The 25,412-nt window shown below is 39.7% G+C and overlaps 2 protein-coding genes and 2 long non-coding RNA genes across 7 annotated transcripts; 1 reads left to right on the top strand and 3 right to left on the bottom strand.

Moving 5' to 3' along the window:
- Positions 1–6,123: 6,123 nt before the first annotated feature.
- LOC143148517 (uncharacterized) lies at positions 6,124–6,866 on the bottom strand. Its single transcript, XR_012992501.1, has 2 exons — positions 6,687–6,866; positions 6,124–6,338 (listed from the first exon to the last, which is right to left on the bottom strand). It is a non-coding gene; the product is annotated as an uncharacterized LOC143148517 (long non-coding RNA).
- A 359-nt stretch (positions 6,867–7,225) lies between these two features.
- On the bottom strand, positions 7,226–8,543 carry LOC143147841 (uncharacterized). Its single transcript, XR_012992360.1, has 3 exons — positions 8,409–8,543; positions 8,066–8,228; positions 7,226–7,671 (listed from the first exon to the last, which is right to left on the bottom strand). It is a non-coding gene; the product is annotated as an uncharacterized LOC143147841 (long non-coding RNA).
- On the bottom strand, positions 8,417–14,606 carry LOC143147838 (esterase B1-like). Of its 2 annotated transcripts, none has more exons than XM_076313500.1 (3): positions 11,207–14,606; positions 8,732–8,916; positions 8,417–8,598 (listed from the first exon to the last, which is right to left on the bottom strand). In XM_076313500.1, exons 1-3 carry the CDS (start codon positions 11,307–11,309, stop codon positions 8,551–8,553), a joined length of 336 nt encoding a protein of 111 aa, XP_076169615.1. In that variant the 5' UTR covers positions 11,310–14,606; the 3' UTR covers positions 8,417–8,550. The 2 variants fall into 2 exon arrangements, with proteins under 2 accessions (XP_076169615.1, XP_076169614.1); XM_076313499.1 differs by lacking the exon at positions 11,207–14,606 and adding an exon at positions 9,007–9,340.
- LOC143147837 (prestin) lies at positions 9,828–25,326 on the top strand. Of its 3 annotated transcripts, none has more exons than XM_076313497.1 (14): positions 9,828–9,984; positions 14,013–14,126; positions 15,594–15,755; positions 16,162–16,272; positions 17,144–17,316; positions 17,391–17,558; positions 19,935–20,036; positions 20,235–20,368; positions 20,469–20,631; positions 21,438–21,614; positions 22,403–22,675; positions 22,904–23,065; positions 23,433–23,559; positions 23,658–25,326. In XM_076313497.1, the coding sequence occupies exons 2-14, from the start codon at positions 14,030–14,032 to the stop codon at positions 23,822–23,824; spliced, it is 2,016 nt and encodes a 671-aa protein (XP_076169612.1). In that variant the 5' UTR covers positions 9,828–9,984; positions 14,013–14,029; the 3' UTR covers positions 23,825–25,326. The 3 variants fall into 3 exon arrangements, with proteins under 3 accessions (XP_076169612.1, XP_076169611.1, XP_076169613.1); XM_076313496.1 differs by lacking the exon at positions 9,828–9,984 and adding an exon at positions 11,588–11,722; XM_076313498.1 differs by lacking the exons at positions 9,828–9,984; positions 23,658–25,326 and adding an exon at positions 11,588–11,722 and having other exon boundaries at positions 22,403–22,637; positions 23,433–23,560.
- The last annotated feature ends 86 nt before the right edge of the window (positions 25,327–25,412 follow it).

The following is a 25,412-nucleotide window of genomic DNA, read 5'->3' as shown; positions in this document are numbered from 1 at the left end:
TCGTAGAGATAATTTTATGGAACATCGATTAAATTGTGCACAAACGAAAAATATAAAATCGCGACCGAAATCCAGTAATACACGAGTTATTCCAATTATCAAATAGATACTATTATCGAAATTAGATTCGAGTTAATCTATTCTTATTTGATTTTTGCATTAATCGAACTCGAAATCACATATGCTCGCGATAAACGACATTTAAATGACACACAATTGAAATCAAATATACATACTCGTGTCATAAATATGCAATGAGAATAAAGAAAAATATATGTTATTCTTACTACTTGGAAGATTTTACCAATGATCCGTGAATTGATCCCGAGGTGTCGTAACATCCGTCGGTAGTGCGTCATACTGTAACAAAAGAAACGATATACATATTTGAAACGCATTTATCGATATAAACACTGTCGTATTATAATTAAGCAATAAGTGAACTCGAAATATTTTGCACGAAATTACAATTTAAATCGAAGATACGAATTAGTATATATAAATCCGCACTCTATAATGAAGAGAAGAAACACGAAAACGATGTAACTGTTTCACTCACGATGATTAAATTTATAATTAAAAGTGTATTAATGTTAGATGAAACACCAATGTGAAGTAATGAAAGTATTTGGATTGATTAGACACTATTAAATATTGGAAAACTAATGCTCACGTACCGTCAAACTCGTAGGTCCGTCGACACGTCTTATCCTGTCGGCTGTAGCGTATACAATGGCGACCTTCTACTGTAAGTCACTAAATTCCGTTTCAACTTCGCAGGGAAGGAATAATCACAAAAACGATTTAATTGTTCACTCGCGTTAATAAATTAATAACTAAACGTGTATTAATGTTGCACGAGACACTCATAGGAAGTAACGAAAGTATTAGGATTGATTAGACACTATTAAATATTAGAAAACTAATGCTCACGTACCGTCAAACTCGCAATTCCGTCGACACGTCTTATCCTGTCGGCTGTAGCGTATACAATGGCGACCTTCTACTGTAAGTCACTGAATTCCGTTTCAACTTCGAAAGAGGAATAATCACCAAAACGATTTAATTGTTCCACTCGCGTTAATAAATTAATAACTAAACGTGTATTAATGTTGCACGAGACAGTCATAGGAAGTAACGAAAGTATTAGGATTAATTAGACACTATTAAATATTAGAAAACTAATGCTCACGTACCTCCATATTCGCGCGTCTCTCGACACGTCTTATCCTGTCGGCTGCCATGTACAAAATGGCGACATTCTGCTATAAGTCACTGAATTCCGTTTCAACTTCGAAAGAGGAATAATCACTAAAACGATTTAATTACTTCACTCACGATGATTAAAATTATAATTAAAAGTGTATTAATGTTAGACGAAACACCCATCCAAAGTAATGAAAGTATTAGAATTGATTAGACTCTATTAAATATTGGTAAACTAATGTTCACGTACCTCCATACTCGTGCGTCTCTCGACACGTCTTATCCTGTCGACTGCCATGTACAAAATGGCGACCTTATGGTATCAGTCACTGAATTCCATTTGAATTTCCAAAGAGAAGAAAACACTAAAACGATTCAATTGTTCCATCCGCGTTAATAAATTTATAACTAAAAGTGTATTAACTTTAGACGGAACACCAATAGGAAATCGCAGAAGTATTAGGAATGATTAGACACGATTAGATGTTAGAAACTTCTAACATCTAATTAACTTTGGATTGGTGTTTCGTCTAACATTAATACACTTTTAATTATAAATTTAATCATCGTGAGTGAAGTAATTAAATCGTTTTAGTGATTATTCCTCTTTCGAAGTTGAAACGGAATTCAGTGACTTATAGCAGAAGTTCGCCATTTTGTACATGGCAGCCGACAGCATAAGACGTGTCGACGGTCCTGCGTGTTTGACGGTACGTGAGCATTAGTTTTCCAATATTTAATAGTGTCTAATCAATCCTAATACTTTCGTTACTTCCTATTGGTGTTTCATCTAACATTAGTACACTTTTAATTATAAATTTAATCATCGTGAGTGAAACAGTTACATCGTTTTCGTGTTTCTTCTCTTCATTATAGAGTGCGGATTTATATATACTAATTCGTATCTTCGATTTAATTGTAATTTCGTGCAAAATATTTCGAGTTCACTTATTGCTTAATTGTAATACGACAATGTTTATATCGATAAATGCGTTTCAAATTTATCGTTTCTTTTGTTACAATAAGACGCACTACCGACGGATGTTACGACACCTCGGGATCAATTCACGGATCATTGGTAAAATCTTCCAAGTAGTAAGAATAACATATGATATTTTTCTTTATTCTCATTGCATATTTATGACATGAACATGTATATTTCATTTCAATTGTGTGTCATTTAAATGTCGTTTATCGCGAGCATATGTGATTTCGACTTCGATTAATGAAAAAATAGATCTTCCTCATAGACTTTACTAGAAACTCGGTTTGATTCTAGTGTACATCAATATATTATATATCAGCTAGACAACGTTTCATTCAGCCTGTTCATCTTCCTTTTAAATAAGCGCAACGGCATTGAAGTCGCTACTTGAATAGGTTCAGTTCATAAAAAATTATGGTGGTAAATTGCTGGTCACAGTATTTGATGGGACAATCATTTGCGCTTCAAATGAGCCCAGAAACATGAATATCGGCCAATTTTTAACGAAATTATAGCCATTTTACGAACCCCCTGCATTTTCAGCCCTTGGGTTTCGTTCGTTACTCGTGCACCGTAGCAACCTAGAATTCAAATAGCCACAACTTTGTTAATACTGAACCTAGTCTATTGATACGGTAGTCAAATTAAAGCTAGAACCTTCCGCTTTGTTTGCACTATGGTTTTTTTTTTGGTGGTCTACGCTGGAGTGGGCAATCGCCACTTGAACAGGGTGTTGTCAAATTCTAAAAGTTGCAAGTATTCGAGGTGGCGTTCAGTTCATAAAAAATTATGGTAGTAAATTGTTAGTTACAGTCTGCGATAGAGCAATCATTTGCGCTTCGAATGAGTCTAGAAACATTAAAATCGGGGAATTTTCAACGAAATTATAGCCATTTTACGAACCGACTGCATTTTCAGCCCTTGCGTTCCGTTCGTTACTCGGGCACCGTAGCAACCTAAAATTCAGATAGCCACAACTTTGTTAATACTGAAGGCAGACTATTGGTAGGGTAACCAAATTAGAGCTTGCACCTTCCGCTTCGTTTGCACTACGGCCCTTTTTATGGTGGTCTATGGTGGAGTGGGGAATCGCCACTTGAACAGGGTGTTATCAAATTCTAAAAGCTGCAAGTATTCGAGGTGGCGTTTAGTTCATAAAACATTCGGTTGGTAAATCGATCACAGCAACCGATTGGGCACTCATTTGCGCTTCGAACGAGCCAGGAAACATTAAAATTGGCCGCTTTTTTACGATATTATAGCCATTCTACGAACCGCCTGCATTTTCAGCCCTTGCGTTTCGTTCGTTACTAGGAGACTGTAGTAACCTAGAATTCAGAACCCTTTACACATGTTAATAACTAATAAGTTGTATAAATACATCGATCGATTCAACCTAGGTTTCTAATGTTTAAGGATTAGCTCTTTGTTTATGCAATAAAACGAATGAAACATTCCAGAATGTGCATTGTGCTGCCATCTACTGACAGAAATATACATTATTTCTCGACAAACTTGGCCCAGTAGTCACAGATGGTGCCACCTCTACTTCTCATGAAACAAAATAATTTTATTAAACTATTTTGCAAAAATTTATTGAAAACACTCTGAATCATTAATTAGCTGTGCTATTAGGCTGTGGAATTTATTTTTTGCATTAAGTTTACTACCTATAAACAATTTTGTGATATGGAATAAAACGTATTGATGATTTATACAAGTTTCAAGTTGCTATTGATTCTGTAACATAATTTGATGTATTCTTAGTTTTTCAAGTTTTCGTATTACATGTTTCTTTGTGCTAAAGAGCGATTTACAACTGTAAAGACGCGAATATGGTCCATGTTACGCCATCTGGCGTCGCAGATAGGAATCACTCTTCGACAAACTTGGCCTAGTAGCCACAGATGGCACCACTTCTGTGATACGTGCAACAAAATAATTTTGTTAAACGATTTTGCAAGCATTTATTGAAAACACTCTCTATCATTAATTAACTGTGTTTTTGGGCTGTGGAATTTATTTTTTACTTTGTTTACCACCATTAAACAATTTTATAATATAAAATAAAAGGTAATGATAATTTGCGCAGGTATTCGGTTGCTATTGATTCTGTAACATTATTTGATGTATTCTAAGTTTTTCAAGTATGTCAATTACATGTTTCTTTATGCTAAAGAGCGATTTAAATCTGTAAAGACGCGAATATGGTCCATGTGTCGCCATCTGGCGTCGCAGATAGGAATCACTCCTCGACAAACTTGGCCTAGTAGCCACAGATGGCGCCACTCTGTGATACGTGTAATAGAAGAATTTTATTGAACGATTTTGCAAGAATTTGTTAAAAACACTCTCAATCATTAATTAACTTTACTATTGGCCTGTTAAATTTATATTTCACTGTATGTGTATTACCATTAAACAGTTTTGTAATATAGAATAAAAAGTAATGATGATTTATGCAGGTATTCAGTTGCTTTAGATTTTGTAACATAATTTGATATATTCGTAGCGTTTGAAATACTCCAATTACATGTTTATTTGTGCTAAACTGCGATTTAAAGCTGGAAAAACGCGAATATAGTCCTTGACACGCCATCTGGCGATGTAAACAGGAATCACTCCTCGACAAACTTGGCCCAGTAGCCACAGATGGCGTCACTTCTGTTATACGGAAACAAAATGATTTTATTAAACGATTTTTATTAAACGATCTTTTGATCCATATAGCGATGTTCACTAAGAAAAAGATGCAGTTTTCTTTTATTACATAAGTAATAAAGAAGTCGCCGATCGCAGGAGAGGACCCTGTCTTCTGTAATCTTTCGCAAGTCGTGGCTCACGGCGCGGAGTTGTGGAGAAATGGGGCGCTCCTTTCGGCAGTGTCGGCCACTTTCTCTGGAATCGGGCCCACTTAAGGGAAACGGGACCGACATAGTAGGACCAGCTTCACGGTTCGCCTCGTGTTTTTCCCAATTTTCCCTCCTTTTCTTCGACAATGTTCCATGATAGATGATTCCATCTATCTCTCTCTCCGGGTCTCCGCTCGCAGCAACCTCCACGTGGTGAGACCTGGTAATCGGTATTACTCGCGACGGACAATTATTGTTCGTCGCGGCTAGTACCGGGCTAATTGGCTGCGAATTTAGAATAACTTTTATCATTTAAATAATGAGTACATAGACTGATTACTTAGAGAGTAAGAAAAATTGTGTATTACAATGTAGAAAACTTTTGCGGCGCATAAGAATGTTAGATACTTAAAGTATGATAGAATGTAGGAATACGATTATAACTGGAAAAAATATGTATATTGTATTAAATAAATAAAAAATATTCAGAATATTACGAGTTTTTTAATTACAACTTTCCTCCCCATTACTTGCATCCCTACGAATCACTTCAACAATAATTGAATGACGTCATTTCCAACAATCCACGAAAAAGGTATACCTCCTCGCACATCGTGTTCTCCTGATATCAAAGTTCCGAAATCGGCGAAAAATTGCAGCCAAATTTCAGAAATTCGTTTAAAATTCGCGCCTCGGGGAAATTCTTGGAAATGACGTCATTTCCAAGAAGTGGCACGATAGGAATACCTCCTCGCACCTCATGTTCTCCTGATACTAAAGTCCCGAAATCGGCGAAAAATTTCAGCCAAAATTCAGAAATTCGTTTAAAATTCGCGCCTCGGGGAAATTCTTGGAAATGACGTCATTTCTGAGAATTTTCCAAATTTCTTGGAAATGACGTCATTTCTGAGAATTTTCCAAATTTCTTGAAAATGACGTCATTTCTGAGAATTTTCGGAAAAATTTTAGCAAAAGTTAGAAATTCTTGGAGGAGAGGGAGTGGAAATAAAGTGGGAAAAGAAAAAATGCTAATTATGTTTCATTTAATAAATTTATTGAAATGTATTGGAGTTACAACGATTTCCCTTCACACGCACTTTCTTCGCACTGGTCGGCGCTGATCCGTTGCGGGTCCGCGCTAACCCGCGCCGATTAAAACTTTTTATCGTTTTTACTTTTCATGCAATACCTCATTATTATCGAAAATTTTTGTGTTCTTGCAGAAGTTCATGTTTTTCGATATCCGAGGTGACACAACAATTCGACTTCTGGATTCTTGTTCGAGGATTGTGGTTCTACAAAGATCACCCATTGGTTATTGGAAGGCAGAGAAAAGTTTCTATTTGTCGAGTAGTGTATTTTGCGTAGTCGGTATATCAGATTGTTTTGTATCGCGTACATGAGATAGAAGATAGACATGTTGGCAATGATTTTTTGTTACAGAATTGTTACAGAATTCAGGGCTCACAAGACCCCTTATCGTTTCTGTACTACTTCTAACATTATCAATTCGGAATGAAATAAAGTTTCAATGTTATCAGGTGTAAAGATCAACACAAGACACGACGAGAACGGATTATTTTGTTAGCAATTAGAATCACAGATGAGATATAAAATAGACATTCAGAAATAGAAATACTGACTTGGTAAAATATCAGAGATTTTGGAAGGAGCCCTTCGTTTACGAATAGCATGCACAGGTACTGTATTCAATCGAAGTCCATAAAGGTAGTAAAGGTAGACAATTCGTCCTTGTATATTTTCCGCAGGTCTGTCAAAGCTACCAGCCTTGAAAAATATTATAACAGCAACTTTCATTTAATTTTACAGAGATTAATATTACGTCGAGCGTCTAACGAAAAACATTAGAAATAGAAAAACAGTTCGTTTCTTCCTCAAGAAGAGTAAACTTCTTCTTGTCTTACATCCTGCGCTTGTAGGCGTAAATATTTGTAAAATATAATCGATTTATCCAATGTTGCGAGCACGTAATTTAGCGAGACTGGAGATGTTTGCTGTGGAAACAGGAAACTGCGATCGCGGTATTTATAATCAGCCTGTATTAAATACACCAATTAGAATAGGTAGACCAGCTGACGATAATTCGCTCCGGTTTGGAGCCACGGAGAATTCCGTGCATGCTGAACCGGTACCGCCCAGTTCGGTGTATGTGCAACTAGCGAATCATGGACTAAATTCGTCTCGATCGAACGGACTCTCTTTTCGTTGGATAGGTTCGTACGTGCAACCTCTCTTTGCTGTGCAGGTACTTCTCCACGTCTGAGAAATACTCCGAGGATATTATTTGCGTGCAGGTCGACTCGTATTTGGTCGATGCCGCGACATGCAAACGTAGCAATATTTGACTCTTAATTGTGGTTTGTAAATTGAGTCCTTTATTTGCATTCAAAATATTATACAACATTTCTATTATGGTAAAGTCTAGTCAACATTTCTAGTATGGTAACGCACTAACGCGTGTTATATTTTTCGGTTACGAACAACTCCTTTTTACAACTATTGTTTCGAACCGTAGAAAAGTCTCTTATATAGGTAGGGGTGATTTTGAAAATGAAACTTTTCGCTTTGCAATGTACGATTGCTCGTTTGTTTAATTACCGAGAAAATCTGTAACATACGAAGACGCAGTGTAGAGTAAAATATAGAACTTTCGCAAATACATAGATCCAAACTTCCAATATCTACTTGGAGTTAGAACTGTTCGAGTTGCGAGGTTCGTAAAATATTTAAAAATACAGTAAAAGATGAAAAGTAGAACAAGGAACCGTCGGTCACTGCACCAATATCAACGAGTCCTCGGACCTTCATCCTTGGCGCGAGTGTCGGCTAACGTACTCCGATTACTTTCAACTACAAAGATTCCGAAGCCTCGAGTATCTAATTAGCAAGAAACTGAATCAAATAATTTAAGTTATTCGTCGAGCTAAATAGGATGTGTAATATTGTCTGGTAATAGGCATATTACGAATCGGTAAACGCACGCGATATCGTTCACGCTTACTTTCGGTAAACGAAAGAATCTCGTTGGCCGTGTAACCCAATATCTTCTCGCACTTTTTAAAATTTCCAGTCATGAACAACGTTACAGGGCACTCGGACAGAAACGTCTCCTGCGGGGAAGCGAACGCAGCGTTCTCGATGATTGGTTGAAATGACATCGTGATCTGGAAATTCACAAATTTGAATGGCTTGTTTATTACAATACGGATGCATCGAGTGAATACGATCTTAGAACGAGGATCTGTGCTCAACAATGTGCACAATCCGCGAGGAGTTGGGAGACCATTATGGCGGATGAACGTCTCAAGAGCACCAAATTTCGAGAAATAAAGTTTGACACTCACATAGTCTGGTATCGGGTAGTCCAGGTTGTACGTCTCGTATACAATCCTTTTGGCGGGAATCTTGCGCAGCGATTGAAGCACTAGATTAGTTTCCACGTTGTCGACGCCGAAAGCAGCAGCTATTCGGTGAGCATTGTCGAGTTCACGGGCTGGCGTGGAGAACAGAAGAAATAACGGTGATCCACTTTGACTGATACTCCGAAACGTGTAACACGTAAATAATGATAAAAATAGCAACGAAGGATTTAGTAATATCGTCAAGTGTTGCATAGACAAATGCAACACTTGTCTAGGGAACGTCTGTCTATCGGTTGAAGATATACCTTTCGATCGATTGGAACAAGATGAAGAGGTACAGTCGAGACCCCTGCGCTCACGTTGAATAATGTCACCCTCTTGGGATCGCCACCGAACGCGACGATGTTGTCCTGCATCCACTTCATCGTCAAAACTTGATCCTTCGGAGCAGCGTTGCCCATGACGTTTGTATTATTCAGGTACAGGAATCCTGAAATGTCCAGTCACTTGGAATTTGATTATTCGAAAACGTGTGTATTCTACGAGTTTGAAAGAACTATTTGTTCAAAGACGATTGTACCCAAAGTACCGAGCCGATAGTTCATGGAGACAATAGTAACATTTTGCTCCATGAAGAAGTCCGGTCCGTAGAGCTCCGTGTTAATGTATCCAGGATAGCGAATGCGAAAGTAACAGCTATTTCTCATATCTTTTTTTTTTTATTTTTATCATTTTCAATTTTTATTCATTTATCGAACGACATATCAATTCTACTCGTATCGCATGTTAAATAGTAACTACTATTTTAAATAGACGTAATTTCAAACCCATTCTAGCGCATTGTTTTGATCGATCGTTCATGAATGAACCATTAGTTGCGAATGTGGAAGACTCCCGGTAACTTTTCCGCAAAAAGCGAACGTTCCTTACTGGTAGCGAAACAATCGACGTCACAAGAGTTTCGGATTCTGTCAAATGCTCGGCACCGCTGGGCCAAACGAGAGAGATAAGAGGAACGATGCCCATAAATTACCAGGCTCCGGGTGCTGCAATACTCTTGTCAACGGCTGTCACTTTTACGAAATTCCAACAGTATTTAAAACGACGACGCGTTGTTAGATTAACGTTCGGGAGAATGTATCCTCGTTGATTCAACGGAAACGCGGCACAAGTAGCGGTAACGCCTTCGCGGTGCACCGTTTACTCGATATCCCGTGATCAGAAGTGAAATCCAGTCGATACCTAGGTACTCGTTCTCTATCCACGTATCACGATTTTAGTGCTACCTCGGCGCGACGCGTGTCAACATTCATGGATTATCATTCGTCTCGTTCGTAACGCAAGACCGACCTGTGTCGTTTGCATGCCAAAGGATCTACTATACTACATCGACGTGTTACAATCGCACGATCATTGTAACACCGCGCGATGATTGCTCGCCGCGAAGCTGCGACCAACTGACGAAAATTTGATGCTCACGTCGAATGTGAACCGATAACACGATAAACGAAGAAATCCTGGATCAAGCCAAAGACCGTACCTGTTGTTAAGTTATTGGGTAAGCTTTGAGGATTATTTTATTGGCCGTCTACGACCGAAACGATAAGCACGAAACGGTGTCGAATTCCTTTCGCCTCTGTTTCACCGATTTTTACACACAACGCGATATGCTCCAGTTCGAATCGCTCGAAATTCATGTCGGGTGAGTTTTTCAACGACAATCGCGGATTAGCGTTACGCTGAAACGATCGGGGACAGCTTGAGCCTATGTCCAAGTATCAATGTTTAGACATTGAGCGTTACATAAGAATTTGTAACTCTGTTCCTTTTTTTCGAGCTAGCATTGCTTTTGGAATTTTGCACAGTACGAAGTTCTTTTACCGAGAAAATTACGGGGCCTCGAGAGGATGGAAATCAGAACGTTTTTATATTTTATTTCTTTCGAATTTTATGTCCAATCGCTGCTCGACACATTTATCTACAGGGAAAAAGTTTACCAAGAAAATAGAATTCGTGTACCAAGTTTTTGAGAGTTTTCCATTGATCGGAGACGAGAGACATTTGAGCTCTGATCACGTCCTATCTGTTCCATTGATTCTCGAATTGTTCGACAATTGGTTTCTCGTAGGAGGGCCTAATTACGCTCAAAATTACGTTGTTGAAAGCGGGTATACTTTTTAAATATAGATGGATGTATTTCGATAAATACGTTAAATTGAAAAATTCGAAAGTTCGGATTAAAAGAGATTAAACGAGATATCGAATATAAATACGCGCTCAAGTATTACGCTCAAAGTATACGGTATTGCTTATGTAAGTAGTAGACTACTCTCTTCGTACGTTATCTGTTCGGCACTTTATCGTGACGAACGTTAATAATTAAACATTTCAATCTCGACGGATTCAATTCTTTCAGCTCGTTCTATTCTCTGTACAAATCGAAGCATCAAAGTGAACATATTCGCTTTCGGTATGCTCCATTATTTTCCTTCTTCGTTCTATATAACGTTTATAGATTAAAATACAATACTCTATACAAATCGAAGCATCAAAGTGAACATATTCCCTTTCGGTACGCTCCATTATTTCTCCTCTTCGTTCTATTCGCACGTAGCTGAGTCTCATCTCGGGTTAACAATCGCTGTCTAGCGATTAAGATCCCAAGAAATACCGTAGCTTCGTCGCGATAGGGTAACTATGCTCGTAACATGTGTCTTTGTGTCGTCCGATACATTTTTCACGATATTGTTCCCTAATAAAAATTAATTCAAATTTCTCACGATCGCGATACTTCTCTTCCTCGTGGATACGTCGAAAAAGTACCAATCGTTTCAAATTCCATCGTGGTCCATCGAGCGTCCCCTTTCGCGACTCAATCGCCATTTTCACTTTCCTAGAGAGGAATCGGTTACGCGACGGTTACACCAGTTTCCAACGATCGACGCTGTTACATCAGGTCGTATTAACGATCGCGAATCGTGCCGTGTGTCGTAGCGGGGCCGTGATCCTATAGACACGGCGCGACGGGCGTCTCTCCTCGACACACAATCCGTTTATTTGGCTGCATTAGCATCCCGATCAGTAACACGTGACTGAATGCCAACGGAAAATGCAACCGTCGACCGGGAACGCTCACTCTCGTTACGTTCGATTCGTTAGTAAGCGATAGACGCCGCGCGTGTTATCACTCCACGTGACTTCGATCCGGGGCCGATCTCTTCCCGCTTGGTCGCCTCGCAACGTCCGAGTCGTTCGCCTCATCTTCACGGAGTTACATCCCACCGCCACGATGACAGGTTTTTTTTTTTTTCTTCTTTTTAGCTCCGATTTTTTCTCTCTTTAGCTCCGATTTTTTCTCTTCGGCTCCGATTTTTTCTCTTCGGTCCGATTTTTTCTCTTTACCTCCGATTTTTTTATTCGCGCGAAAATATCGATCGTCGCGCCGAGTTCACCATTCGTCTCTCTATCTTCGTTCTCGCGTAGCGGAGAGAAACACTCCGATTTTGTTCGGATTTTCGCGTATACTTCCCAGGCACGTATCGTCGCGCGGGATCGTTGATTTTTATAAAGGAAATTCAATTCAAAAGACGTTGAATCGTCCCAAGTCTTGAAGGAGAGGAGTTACCGAATTTTCGACCGCATATTTTCAATTGCACGCGGAGAATTAAATACTTTTACCGGCCGGTATGAAGGGAATCGAATTGATCCTCGTGTACATCTTCGAACGATGCGATGAGATTCCTCGGTTCGAAAAAAAGCTCGCGCATTGTGGAAAATAAGAGATTGAAAAAATGTAATCGGTTCGATTGACGCAAACGGTTCGAACGAGTGGTATTCCTAGCTTCGATCGTTCGGTGAATGGTAAAAATGGTCGAACTTTCTTGAACGAAATTAACGAAAACAAGCAAGTGCGAGACGAGTTAAACGATATCAGATATCGAATAATAACTGACCGAGTCCTGATAGGAGTAAATGTAATATTTCGGTTTTACAGTTTATTATATGCTCCGATGAATATTTGAAACTTCGAAGTAACGATTATTCGTATAATTAAGTACGTCGAAGCAGTGGTTATCTTTAATTAATCGTACGTTAATTGTATCGTACATCGAAGTAATGGTTATCTTTAAGACACAAAAATTGCATCGAACGTGGGTATTAAATTTGATATTTATCGTGTACATAAGAAATTAATACTTTCTACACCAAAGAGTATAACTCTTTACACATTATCTTCCGAGTATACGCACAAAATGCATAAAGAATTTACGTTTATTTATATTTATCTCCAATGAACCAGTTCGTATCCTGGTAACGGGTTGTATTCCACACCGGACGACTTTACAAATAACACACGTGGTCCAACTTTACCTCCAGACTAGAATTTTAAAACGATGTACTTGTTATTGCAGTCCGCCCACGATACTTCCTATGGTACATTACGTGCAATTTCGATATGCGCTTATTATTGAAATATCAACACTACTTTAACGATAATTACGGCTAACGCGACTCTGCGATTCGTACGAACGCGTCGACTGCACCGAATAATATTCAGCGAATATTATGCGGTAAGAATAATATTTTAAACGTCGCTGAACAACATCTATTCGAGATATCAAATCGAGATTTCTTTCAAATATTCTACAGCCACGAAGCGTACAAAGTTCTCATTAAGAACACGTGTCAACGTACCGTACGAACAATGACTTTAGTCATAGTCATATTATTGTTATCGTTACGATTTGTTCAAGAGGAGGAGGGTACGCTAGTTCCGTATTATTTTCAAGATTTCGAACGATCGTTTCTTTAACCCTCCAACCCCTCGAGGCCAAAGTTTTCCTCGGCGAAGCTTTCGCGCGGTGCGCGGTGCGCGTTTCCATGCGCAGGGTCCTATAGTTCGCGCGCCAAGAATATACATACGTCTGGCGGTTAATCGGTCGTATTCGTCGGGACACTCTTGCCGTACGTAAATACGCTGTTGTCCGTTCCTAATGCAAACTATCGAGGCGTTCGTAGCCAGTTAGATGCTCGGTTGTTTCTCGATACGATCGTTACTACGATGCAACCCATAACGGTCGCCGAGTGAATTCTTTCGGCGCGCGAACCGTGGAACGTTGGTTCTAGAAGATCCCTTTCGCGAAAGAATTTTGATTTCCGATCGTTTCAACGTGGCCGTTCACCCGCGATTCGCGAAATCGTTACTGAGTGTACGAAAAGTGGAAAGTTCGGTCTCGCGTTCGGCCACGTGGCCGTTCGATCGCATTTCTCCGTTTGCCATAGTCGAGGAGCCCGCGTTGCGTGTTTACCCAGTTTTGCGCAAGCATCGTTTCCGCGCGCGATAAACGCGTTATCCGTCAACTTCCGAGCACACTTGTTTGCGGTCACGCGTCGACCGTAACCGAACAGCTTGTAGTTGGAATATGTTTCGCATCGTTCCCGATGATCGATAAGGAGATGCGATATACGAAACTCGCGCGACGATCAACGCGCTGGTAACGAATGCTGGCCGTTCCACGTGCCCGAAACGATTTAAACGGAGCACCGAAACATCGCGGGGGTTCACGTGGCACGAATTATTCGCAGACTACCTGAGCGACGAGATGTCGGCGATCACGCCGGAATTAACGGTGAGACGACCGGTCTATCAACAGGACGAACTCAATCACTTGTGCAAATACGTGAAGCCCAAAGAGGCACGTAAGTATCGTTTAGGATCAAATCGTAAGCCCGCGCCGTGACATATTTTTATGTGCAGTATACGCGCGGTTTACGATGCTTATCTGCTTCGTTCCAGTGAAAATCTTCGTTAACGATCGAAGAAACGTTTATAGTCGAGAGATCGTTTCAATCCTAAGTACACAGGGTGTTTGGAGAAAAATTGTAACACTTTTACGAAGAATTAAGAGATGACAGTTTCTTTTTTTTTTTTTTTTATTATATTTGGATCGGTGTTTCTTTAAAATAAGGAACGTGATCCCTAGTGCGCGAAAGAAACTTTTAAAATGTAAACGAGTACGGATAATTCAAAAATCTCTTTGCACTCGTGCATTAATCGTAAGAATTTAACAATTGTTGAAGTATACTTCTCTTGTACCATTTTGAACACCATTTATCTCACTTTTTTGCGACTTTTTCTTCGTATCTCATTATTTGGAACGTAGTGTAGCAAATATCGTTTAATTATTGGTGGAAGAGTTTCGCAAGCATGTAATTTGGTTAACGGCTTTTCTTAAATAATTGTGTCCAATCGTGTGAATGAAAAATTCAACGTGATATATATATATATATATATATATATATATATATATATATATTGCATTATCGGTTCTGTTTCTGCGAAATAGTTGCTTCGTTTAACCGTTAACATTTTCGCGAAGAAACTTGTGCAAACCAGCGAGTACGTTTCGGTCTAACGAATAATACGAATTCTACGACAATTCGTTGCAATAGACAAAGTTCTCGGAAAAGATGGGATTTAATGGGACCAAGTGTACAGAGTGTACGAAGTGAGAATTGTCCCGCGTTATAGTCTAAATTTAAAAGCAAATGAACAAATGGAGCGATCTTTACGCCAAGATGTTGACGGTGCTACTAATAGATTCGTAAAACACTATAAGGACAATCCTGGACTCGAGCACTAAGAAACAGGCGAACTTGGTTTCGTGTAATCCAATACGGATGACTAGCAATTACAAATTTTTTATTTAGGGATCCTCGTGACCTTTTGGCTCTAGATTATCAGGAACATCCGGAACCATTTGAGTTCCAAAGATCTTGGAACTCGATGTGCAAGAGGTTCCAGAGGTCCTGAACGTTTCAGAAACTTGAACTTTTTACGCAAGCCCATACATGTCAACGGTGTAAGAAATTTACCGAGTCATCGGCATTCTAAAAATTCAAGGTGTTCGGAGGTGTCACAATTGTCGAGGGTCCCAAAAATTCCAGAAGTCTCGAAGTTAAAATCTCACGGATCTCGAGGTCGTCTATATTGGGCCGCACGAGTCCTGGATCGTCTTTTTGCGAACTCACATCTCCAACGATGTGTATCGGAGTCTAGAAGCTATTTATTTCGGGTCCCATGGCACCGACGACGTGCACATCGGGACCCACAAGGTCTGCGATACTCCGTTTCACGAATTCGATCTTTCAAATCCGATAACACAGTTTTAGAGAGCATATCATCGAGATGCAAAAAGGTCGAGCCACTCTTGGTTTTAAAGAATTCGATACCGCTTATTGGCTGGTTGTCGAAGTACGATTGGAAGCGCAACATACTGGGCGACATCATCGCTGGAATTACCGTTGCAGTGATGCATATTCCTCAAGGTATGCACGTTTGCCGCACGTAAAACCGTTTTGAAAAGTGCATTCGTAACACTTGTCGCTATTATATGACGGTGGTACTAAATTATACTTCGAGATTAATTGCCTATTGTATTACCATATTGATTCGATCGGTGAAACATTATTTCGTTTTCCGTCGACCAACGATTGCGAAAGAATTGGAAACAACCGTTTTATCGTTATTAAAGAAGAAATACCAAGTTATCTTCGGAATTCAATTTGGCACTGCGGAATTCAATTTGCCAAAAGATTCTTTGACCAAGAAAATATCGATCTAAGGATTTAGATGCAACGCTTAAATTTTGTAGATTTTTCCGTGACTTAATCCTATGTAATCCGGACCAAATAGATCGTCATTTGCATCGTAATGAACACATCTGTTCTACAGGAATGGCGTACGCAATCTTGGGCAACGTGCCACCTATAGTCGGTATCTACATGGCTTTCTTTCCCGTTCTTGTTTACCTTTTTCTCGGTACGTCCAGGCACAATTCGATGGGTAAGTCAACCTAATACGATACAACGATCCGAGAATCGATGTTACGCGAAACGTAAGTTTCGAATCGATACCAAAGAGGAACAGTCCTCGCTTGTACAACACGCAGATTCCCGATTCAACCGCGTTCCCTCGCGTTTACGCATTTGCAACATTCCTTTCAACTTTCGTGTCGACTTCACTTTCTAACGTTGCTAGGTAAACAGACACATAAACAAAATGGTTATTCAACGTCTTGTAAAAACCGTTGCGATTGCGTGGCGCTTTTTATTACTCTTGGTGTTCTTTGAATCATCTCTGTACAAGGAGCACCACTTCCTAACAAATATTTATATCTGCGCGCAATTAACGTAGATAACGGAAGAGACGTTCCGTTAACAAGCATGTTTGCAGACAAATTCATTGCAACGGGAGGCCTCTTTGAACCTCCAAATGTTTAAAGATAATTATTCGCGATCAGAAACGCAATAGCTATCGGCGTACGTCGATAAAGCTTACCAGTCGGTCGTCGACACGACAGTACCGTCTTTGAATGAAAATTTACAATTCTAATACAAAATAGCCGAGTACGAACGTAACGGTTTGAATGTTTAGCTTCGTCTTTCGACGCGCACGGGGCCGGATCATGGAAGTTTAAATTAAATCGAAAAATTTTGATACAGAACGTTTCAATTCTTTTACTATTATTAAAATCGCAAATTTTTAATAATAATTATGCTCTCTAGAGATCAATTTAAACCTAAGGTCACCGTACTCCGACCGTTATTTCGCCCCAAAGAGTACGAAGATTTCTCAGCAAACGAGTATCCGTTGCACCACTCGGCAATCGAATCTCTGATCAAACATTTAAACGACTTCTTTTCCTCGTGACAAGGTACGTTCGCGTTGATTTGCATGATGACCGGGAAAGTGGTCACAACGTACAGTTCACAGGAACAATTGCCAAGTAACGGGACAACGGAAAACGAATCGATGTTCCCTAACGGCAATCAATATTCGCCGATAGAAGTTGCGACTGCCGTCACGTTCACTGTTGCTGTAATTCAGGTAGTTATTCTTGTCTAGGTATTGGCAGGATGAGTACGACGACTTATCTCGCGTAACGTTTTCACACGTTTCAGCTGGGAATGTACTTGCTACGATTGGGTGTTATCGCGTCTTTGCTCGCGGACAGCCTCGTCAGTGGATTCACCACTGCAGCAGCCATGCATGTGTTCACGTCCCAGGTGAAAGATCTCTTAGGATTGCGGGAACTGCCCAAACAAAAAGGTCCCTTCAAATTGATCCTGGTGAGTTTCACGATATATGTACCAGTACTGTTCCAACGATTTTTTCGTCGAGTAATTGACACGGAATCATCGCCAAGACCGCGACGAAACAGGGATGAAAGGGGTATGCGCCCTTGGACGTCTTTAAACGTACTAAAATTGCAAGGAAGGTACTAATTTTTAACTGTCGTTCTGTTATCCATTGCGTTACATAGTTCGTTTCTGTTTATATTTTTATTACGAGGAAAATTAAGTAATTACTGCGCGTCGGTTAATTAACACATCCACTGATATCGTACCAACTGCGCCCACCTGAGCAAATATTTTTCGTTCGTTTCTTATGTACGAACAAGAGTTTTTGTATTACGGAGAAACCATTGTCTATACGTAGTTGTGTTATTAGAGGAAGTACAAAGTAACGAATTTTTCCACGCGATAACGACGTTTACACGTTCCCCGATAGACTAGTCAAACAACGTCTATTCCTTATTGTCGTAACGACCAAACTACGTATGTGCATAATCGGCAATATTTTCCGTGATTTTTAAGTCATGGTGCTAATATTTCGTTACGATGGTAACCGAGGAAAAACGTTGAAAAGTTGAAACTCGAATCAAACGTAATTACATTGACGAATATATTCCATATTCGAGGAGATAATAATTTAATATTTCCAAGCGTAACGATATTAACATTCCGATTACGAAAGAAGTTTTTCTAAGTCTTTACGAGTGTTACGAATCTGTCTCGTATTTTATTTTCGAGTTACTTGCTTTTCACCGACCGAACGGATCGCTTAAGTACCAGCTAATTGAAACTGCTTATTAATAACGTGCAATCAAATCAATGCTACGAACGCGTTAAACTGAACGTATGAATTAAAATGTGGAATTTACTTCAAACACTACGACACACCTACTCGTGAGCGAATAGTACGCGAAGCCAGCTGTCAATGTTAGAAATGTCCAGAGTGCGAGGGGTTAAATGGATATCGTGGAAAGTTTATGTCGTAACTTGAGCGGGGAAAAAAAAGTTCACCGAGATTATTATAGTAATTTGCAGCTCGCGGTTCTAGCACAGGAAGCATTGTTGAAAAGAGAAGTGGGCCAGGAACACCGTAATAAAATGAATTTTACGCGATCGTTACATCGCAACAGATGATTGCGGTCCTTGAAATCTGCTTTCGTACATATTTATTTCTCTTTGGACGATTAACGAGCCATGTCGACGGACCTCGATTTCAAATCCACGAACGACGTGTCCGTTCACGCGTTGTCTTCGAACGAGAGGACAAAGTATCATTGAAATGTGACGTCCTTCTGATCGAAGGAGAAAGGATTTGTAAATTCAGACGGTCATCGTCGACTGAACCTGCATTAGAAACTGCAAAAATGATTAACAAACGGTGAGAGCTAACTAGGATAAGGACAGAACCAGGGCTGGAACGGATTGTCGAGTTCTTCTGTATTCGAATATGTTGTTCATTTAGTTCTTTCGGGAATAAAAATTTCTTTTTGTCCAGAATACAACATTTGTCGAGACACGAATGTTCCGAGTTTATTCGTAACACTCGAATACTTATAAAAGATTCGAAGATTAAATTACTCGAACAGTCCCGGACCTAATTCGACATCGTCAGCATCGGTCATAACAATCGAGTTAGGAACTCTAATGCCCTGCTTTCGGTCTGCCTGGGATTCACCGTTTCCCCTGAGGATTTACGATGCGAGTGAACCACGTTTCCGGTTGGTCTTGCCCCGTTAGAACGGAAAAACCGTAAGAATCGAAAAGTAAAAGCCGCTAATGGCTGCGAAGCTAGCTGGTCGGCTTCACTTCCCTTCGTGCCAAATAAGTCGAGCAAAGTTACCGCCGCGCAACAGCAACAATTATTTCTTTTACCGTTTTCAACACACCGCATACTCAGGAACGTTCAATTCCCAATTCTCCCCAGAGAGCACCGAGCGTAACAAAATTACCATGGAAGTATGCAAATATGTAAACTAGTGGAGAAAATTTCGCGACGATAATGAAAATAATCGCCAAATAGACTTTGATCAATTATGACTCTGATTATGTAATTAAGAAAGGCACAAGAATTTTGGCAAACGATCGTTTAAAATATACTAAATTAATCGAAACATATTCTAACTTGTAGAAAAAATTGACAACCCTTCTAAAATAGAAATTACAAAATTTTATTAAATGAATTTTAATTAATTTAAACGGTACAATTTTCATAACTAATTAGTAAAAAGATACCTTAAAAGTTGGTGGATCGAATTATTCAAATTTGAGTGTCATCGGTAAATTATATTGACGCACCAGACATAGACATTGTTAAAATTTGGTATTAAAACGACTAAAGTTCGAGTTTCCAATTGTTTACGTTCGTTTCAGACTTACGTGGACGTCCTCAACAGTATTGATAATGTCAATGGGATCGCCATCTTGCTCTCCTGTGTCACCATCATCATTCTCGTTGTCAACAACATTCTAAAGGTTGCTCTAAAAATAATAAGTCGTGTTTGTAGCTAAACTATTTCTTCGAAAAGGTTCTTACCGCGTTCAATGTATATTAAAATAATTCATTTCAACTCCCATACGCTTTATCGTAAGATAAAAGTAACTTTTCAATCGATATTTTCATATCAATACTCTAACACAAAACACACAATCAGTCGCAATTTTTAATTCCAGCCAAAGATCGCAAAAGTGAGTCCTTTCCCCGTTCCCATAGAAATGTTGGCAGTCATAATCGGGACGGTTTTGTCGATTTACACGAACCTCGAAAAAGATTATGGCGTTGTAGTCGTTGGTCATATACCAGTCGGGTAAATACATTTAACAACATTAAGAACAATCGCTCTTATGTTTTGCATCGATGCAAAACCGTGCAATTGTGGTAACCGTTCTTTTTCATTTCGTTCTCAGCTTACCAGTTCCAGCTGTACCCCCACTTCAGTTGATACCAAACATTCTGGTAGACAGTTTCGTGATCACCATGGTGTCCTACACCATATCCATGTCTATGGCGTTAATCTTCGCGCAGAAGCTCGGTTACGAAGTGGACTCGAACCAGGAATTAATGGCACAGGTAAGCTCAAAATTCAACCGTTCTATGTCACTAAATAATTCAATTTCCCTCGGGGGATCAGCACTCTGGGTAAATTAACGCTTCGATCCTCAACCTAGTTCCGCTTTCAAGGCACCTTCGAACTGAACTTGAGATCCGAGTTTCCAGTAGTCGACACCTTGATCGCGCAACACCATACAACCTGGTGCACTCCAATTCAAATTCAATGATTCGAGTCACAGACGACCTAGTTTGTCTAAACTAACTCCGATCCGACAAGGCTGACTCCTTGGCCGCGATAATGTAAAAAAGTACCAACTAGCGTCACAGAGCTAGAAATAGTGACCGGACCAATCCAATGGCACACTTAACAATACCGAAGCGCATCGTTTTCCACGTATTGGGTTAAGGTATCAAATACACATCGAAATAAATCATTGGTATTAGTGAAACATACTTGTTGATATTTCTTGCATTATCGATATCATCGTCAAACATCAAATATCATTGAGACTTAAACCCGATCACGACGATAACTAGTCTACCATCAAAGCTGTGAATTCTGATAATCTTAAAAAAATTGCTAATTATGTTTGACGTTTGAACTGCTCGTGGAGTGTTACTTTCGTTTCTTTTATTTCTGATGGCATGCGAATGTAATTAAACAGATATCAGATATGTAATCGATAGATACCGATACGATAAGTCTTAGGATGGGTCGATGCAAGAGAATTAATTTTAAAAATAAATGTATCGTCGATGTCAAAGGCGTGTCTCATTGCTAGCACAAAACAATTAAAGGACTTCTCTATTGAATGTTGTTTCAGGGGATGGGCAATCTCGTCGGATCCTTCTTCTCTTGCATGCCCTTTACAGCTTCGCTGTCCCGATCCTTGATCCAGCAAACTGTCGGTGGCCATACTCAGCTAGCGAGCTTGATATCTTGCGGAATTTTAATCAGCGTGCTGCTGTGGATCGGACCATTCTTCGAGCCTCTGCCGCGGGTAAGTGACCAATCGTTCGATGAAGTCAGAGTCCTCAGATAGCAAATGACCTCTCGTTCTAGACAGTGATACATCTTTCACGCGGGACGCCACTTTCGATCACAGCTGGCGCGATACACTCCGTTACGTAAATTTGTCTGATTTTCGAACAATGTTGCCTCGAAGAGGAAACATTGAACAATTAAATACATTACTGTCCAAAAATCTTCGGGTCGTTGACCTCGTATTAGAAATTGGCTCCTATAATCCATTTATCGTAACCTCTAAAACATTTCTATTGGCCTTACACAGTAGCCTGTTTATACTATTGTAGGTACTTTCTAGTTTATCCTTTTGGAAAATTCTACTACCTGTTACAGCGAATGTTCCTTAGTTGAGTACATTGCTACACGTTTCAGGTAGAAATATAAATTAGCACGTTCCTATTACGTTTATTTTCGATGACTGTAAAATTGATAAACTGTAAAATTGCTTCCGTTTGGAGAACAAAAAGAAAGTCGCATTTCATATTAACTTTTTTCGAGCAATCGGTAGTCTTCATTTGCGTTAAATAAGGTACAAATGCCAGCAAAATTAGAATAATGGCTGACGTCCGTGATTCGCTCACCTATCGACGACACACTATCTTACTCCGAGTGATCGGCTTAGACTTTTGCACGATACTGTACATACTAACAACATCCGCTACACTTCCTTTAAATGATAAGGATTGACCGATAAACGCAGAAATATACCGCACAATGTCTCGAGGAGTTGAAGGATAACAAGAATCGTCTTTGTCCGAACAGTGCGTTCTGGCTAGCATAATCGTGGTGGCTCTGAAAGGCATGCTGATGAAAGTGGTGGAATTCAAGAGATTCTGGCAACTGGACAAGACGGATGGGATCATCTGGGCGATGACGTTCATCACCGTTGTAATTTTGGACGTCGAGTACGGCCTGTTGCTCGGGATCGTTCTCTGCATAGGCAAACTAATCCTGTTCGCTGTCCAGCCATACACATGCGCGCTCGCTCTAGTACCTGGTACAGAGCTTTGTCTGGATACCAACAGATACAAAGCCGTACGGAGTAACAGTAGCACCCTTTTATCTTGCTTTTACCCCTTCCATCTTACTTTCACCTACTCGACAACGATTACGCCGGACGCGATTGACGCAGATTAACATAGTTCCTTCGAAACCAATTTATATTGCGTTTCTTTTATATCGCGACTATTCTTGCCACAATTCAGGTAGGACTGGTCGTGTCTCGCAGAATTTCTTAACACGGAAGTTCGGTTTCCTTTTCAGGCCGTGGAGCTGCCCGGCATAAAGATATTCCACTACTCCGGAAGTTTAAACTTCGCCTGTCGGCAATACTTCCGCGACCAGGTGTACAAGGTTGCTGGACTGATGCCGCGGAAGGAATCGGACGGAGGCTTCAAGCACGACGAGTTGAGGGAAATTAAAAAGGTGATATCGAGTTGCACGATCGTGGTTTCACGTGGAACGTTCACGCGTCGAATGGTCTTTGCCTTTACTTCCTCGAGTAGGATGTACAGGAACGGTAACGCACGAGAAATTTCCTGTCCGAGTTTGTAAAAGCGATTCTCAACTTTTATGTAGCTAGAGATTATCAGCATCATTTCAATAGTAGATCATCAGCGTCAGATCTTTATCAGCACTATCTCTATCGGCACATCGGTAGACGAAGAATACTCGAATACCTTTAGTTGGACGTTCACCGATGCCCTTCAACGATTCAAACGTCCACAAACTAAAGGGCATATAATTGCATTGTCCAAATTACAATGTTAATATTTTCATCGTTATGTTGTAGCTGCGAACTCTGATACTGGACTTCACAGCAGTGAGTCACATAGACCTGGCGGGTGCGACTACTCTGAAAAATTTGATCAACGAGTACAGCGAGGTCGACGTTTGCGTTTACGTCGCAGGCTGTTCGGGTAAGTATCGATCGATCGATATGGGGAGTCGATCGTCGATCGATGCAAGACGATAAAAAACGCTGTACGTATTCAACGTCCGATTTAACGTATTGTAGGACCTGTGTACGACATGATGAGAAAGTGCGTACTGTCGGAATGCAAGGGAAGCCTGTTCGCGATGTTCCCCACCGTTGCGGACGCGATGCACTTTGCAAGATGCGCCACCGAACCGTCCTCTACGTTCGCGTGGATGCACGAGGAGTCTTCCATTGCGCGGCTGTGATCAGAAATACCGTTTGACCCAGATGGGAACGTTTATTCATAGCTTCCAAAGAAAAGCTGCTCAATTAGGGTACCTTGACGGGCGCATGACTCGATTTTCAACTGTCGCGCGCTTTCATGAATAGTTCTTGGTAAGCAAAACCTCACGGGAGAATATTTGTCAAATGTAGTGAAGAATAAGTGGGAGAACGAACGACACGAACAGAATATACAGTACGATTAACAGAGCGCTCGCTCTTGAGAGCTTTTGGCCCGATGCAAGTAAGTGGCACGATAGTTTTATTCTTCGTCTCGTCAGTGATAAAGAACGCCTTTAAATAGTTCTCTTCGCTTGGAAGAATTCGCACTCGTGTTGGTTACTTTCTATCCCAACGCTTTGGAGAACTTAAACATTAAGGAATTAAGGAAACCAAAGCCCAACGATTTGTATCTCCGATCTTTAAGAGAAAACTTTTTGGTACTGAGGGAATACGGAGGTGCCATGCATTTTCGTTCGAATGATATTAAAGGAATAGTAGCTTCGAGAGGAGAATTTCGTTTAGGACTTGTTTGAACCCCTTAGTCGACGAAAGTACAGGAACTAATGTAAGTAATGTATGATTGCAATTTAATGTTCTTTCAAAGAAGGCATTTATATATTTATTTAATTTCACGCATTTGTAATACGTATTAGCAAAATGTAAAGAATAAAACATCGCCTATACCAAACAATTCGTAAAGTTTATGGACATTAGTAACTCAACACGATAAATTACTTCAGAAAAATAAATGATTCGTTGTTTCGTAGAATAAGTTAGTAAATTTTCTTGTTCAATGTCGATGCTCCGGTATACCCTTAGATACTTTATCACGATCTCGTTTTGAATTCAATGCATGGAGAAGCGCGTGTCAGGCTTGTCATTAAACACCGCTGTGAAATGCGAATTTCTAACATGGTTGCATACCGTTGCACCGCTAGAAATGCGTTTTCTAACCGGTGATGATACACGAAATCCTTTCGATGCTTTGAAATAGTTAAACAACAAACGATAATTTCTATGTTCGTCTTATCAGCCACAGGATTATTTTGATGCAAGCTCTACTGCTTATTCGTTAATAAGTTATTACGTACAACACCAAAATCTGATGTTATTGTAAAAAAGTTTGCTTTACTGTGACGAATGAATTTTCGATTATCACATGTGCTAAATATTCTACGATCCTGTGAACTGTTAAAAGCCACCGATTTGGGTTTTCACCTATTTTGTACTTAAAATATAGAAAAACACCTTTGAAGGTCTGCGATTGTTTGTAACAAAGCTCAACAGCATTATTGACGATTGTTACAGTTAAGAATATAAATAGAACGATTGTATGTATTATTTATACTTTGCGTTTATGTAATTTATGTAATATAACTGGTTACTTGTTATTTGTTGATGTAAGTCGTTCGTGTAATGGCAATTTATACTTTGTAAAACATGATAAAATAAACAATTCTATTTATATCAATTATGTGTTACAATTAAATGTTTTTCGTCATTTATGGACTTGTATCAAGTCACGATTTCAGAATTATATTGAAATGTCTTAAAGGAGTAAGTAAATTG

This window comes from Ptiloglossa arizonensis, chromosome 6, assembly GCF_051014685.1.
Source record: "Ptiloglossa arizonensis isolate GNS036 chromosome 6, iyPtiAriz1_principal, whole genome shotgun sequence".
Taxonomy (NCBI): Eukaryota; Metazoa; Arthropoda; class Insecta; order Hymenoptera; family Colletidae; genus Ptiloglossa; species Ptiloglossa arizonensis.
This window is presented reverse-complemented; position numbering and strand designations above follow the sequence as displayed.

Bases quoted from the DNA above. Each gene is read 5' to 3' on its own strand.
- LOC143147838 (XM_076313499.1), bottom strand. From the start codon at position 9,133: ATGAGAAATAGCTGTTACTTTCGCATTCGCTATCCTGGATACATTAAC. The intron at 8,917-9,006 runs GTACAATCGTCT...TGGACATTTCAG, and splicing joins CTATCGGCTCGGTACTTTGG to GATTCCTGTACCTGAATAAT. The intron at 8,599-8,731 runs GTATATCTTCAA...TCGGAGTATCAG, and splicing joins TTGTTCCAATCGATCGAAAG to TCAAAGTGGATCACCGTTAT.
- LOC143147837 (XM_076313496.1), top strand. The intron at 17,559-19,934 runs GTGAGTTTCACG...CGTTCGTTTCAG, and splicing joins GTCCCTTCAAATTGATCCTG to ACTTACGTGGACGTCCTCAA. The intron at 21,615-22,402 runs GTAAGTGACCAA...TTGTCCGAACAG, and splicing joins TCTTCGAGCCTCTGCCGCGG to TGCGTTCTGGCTAGCATAAT.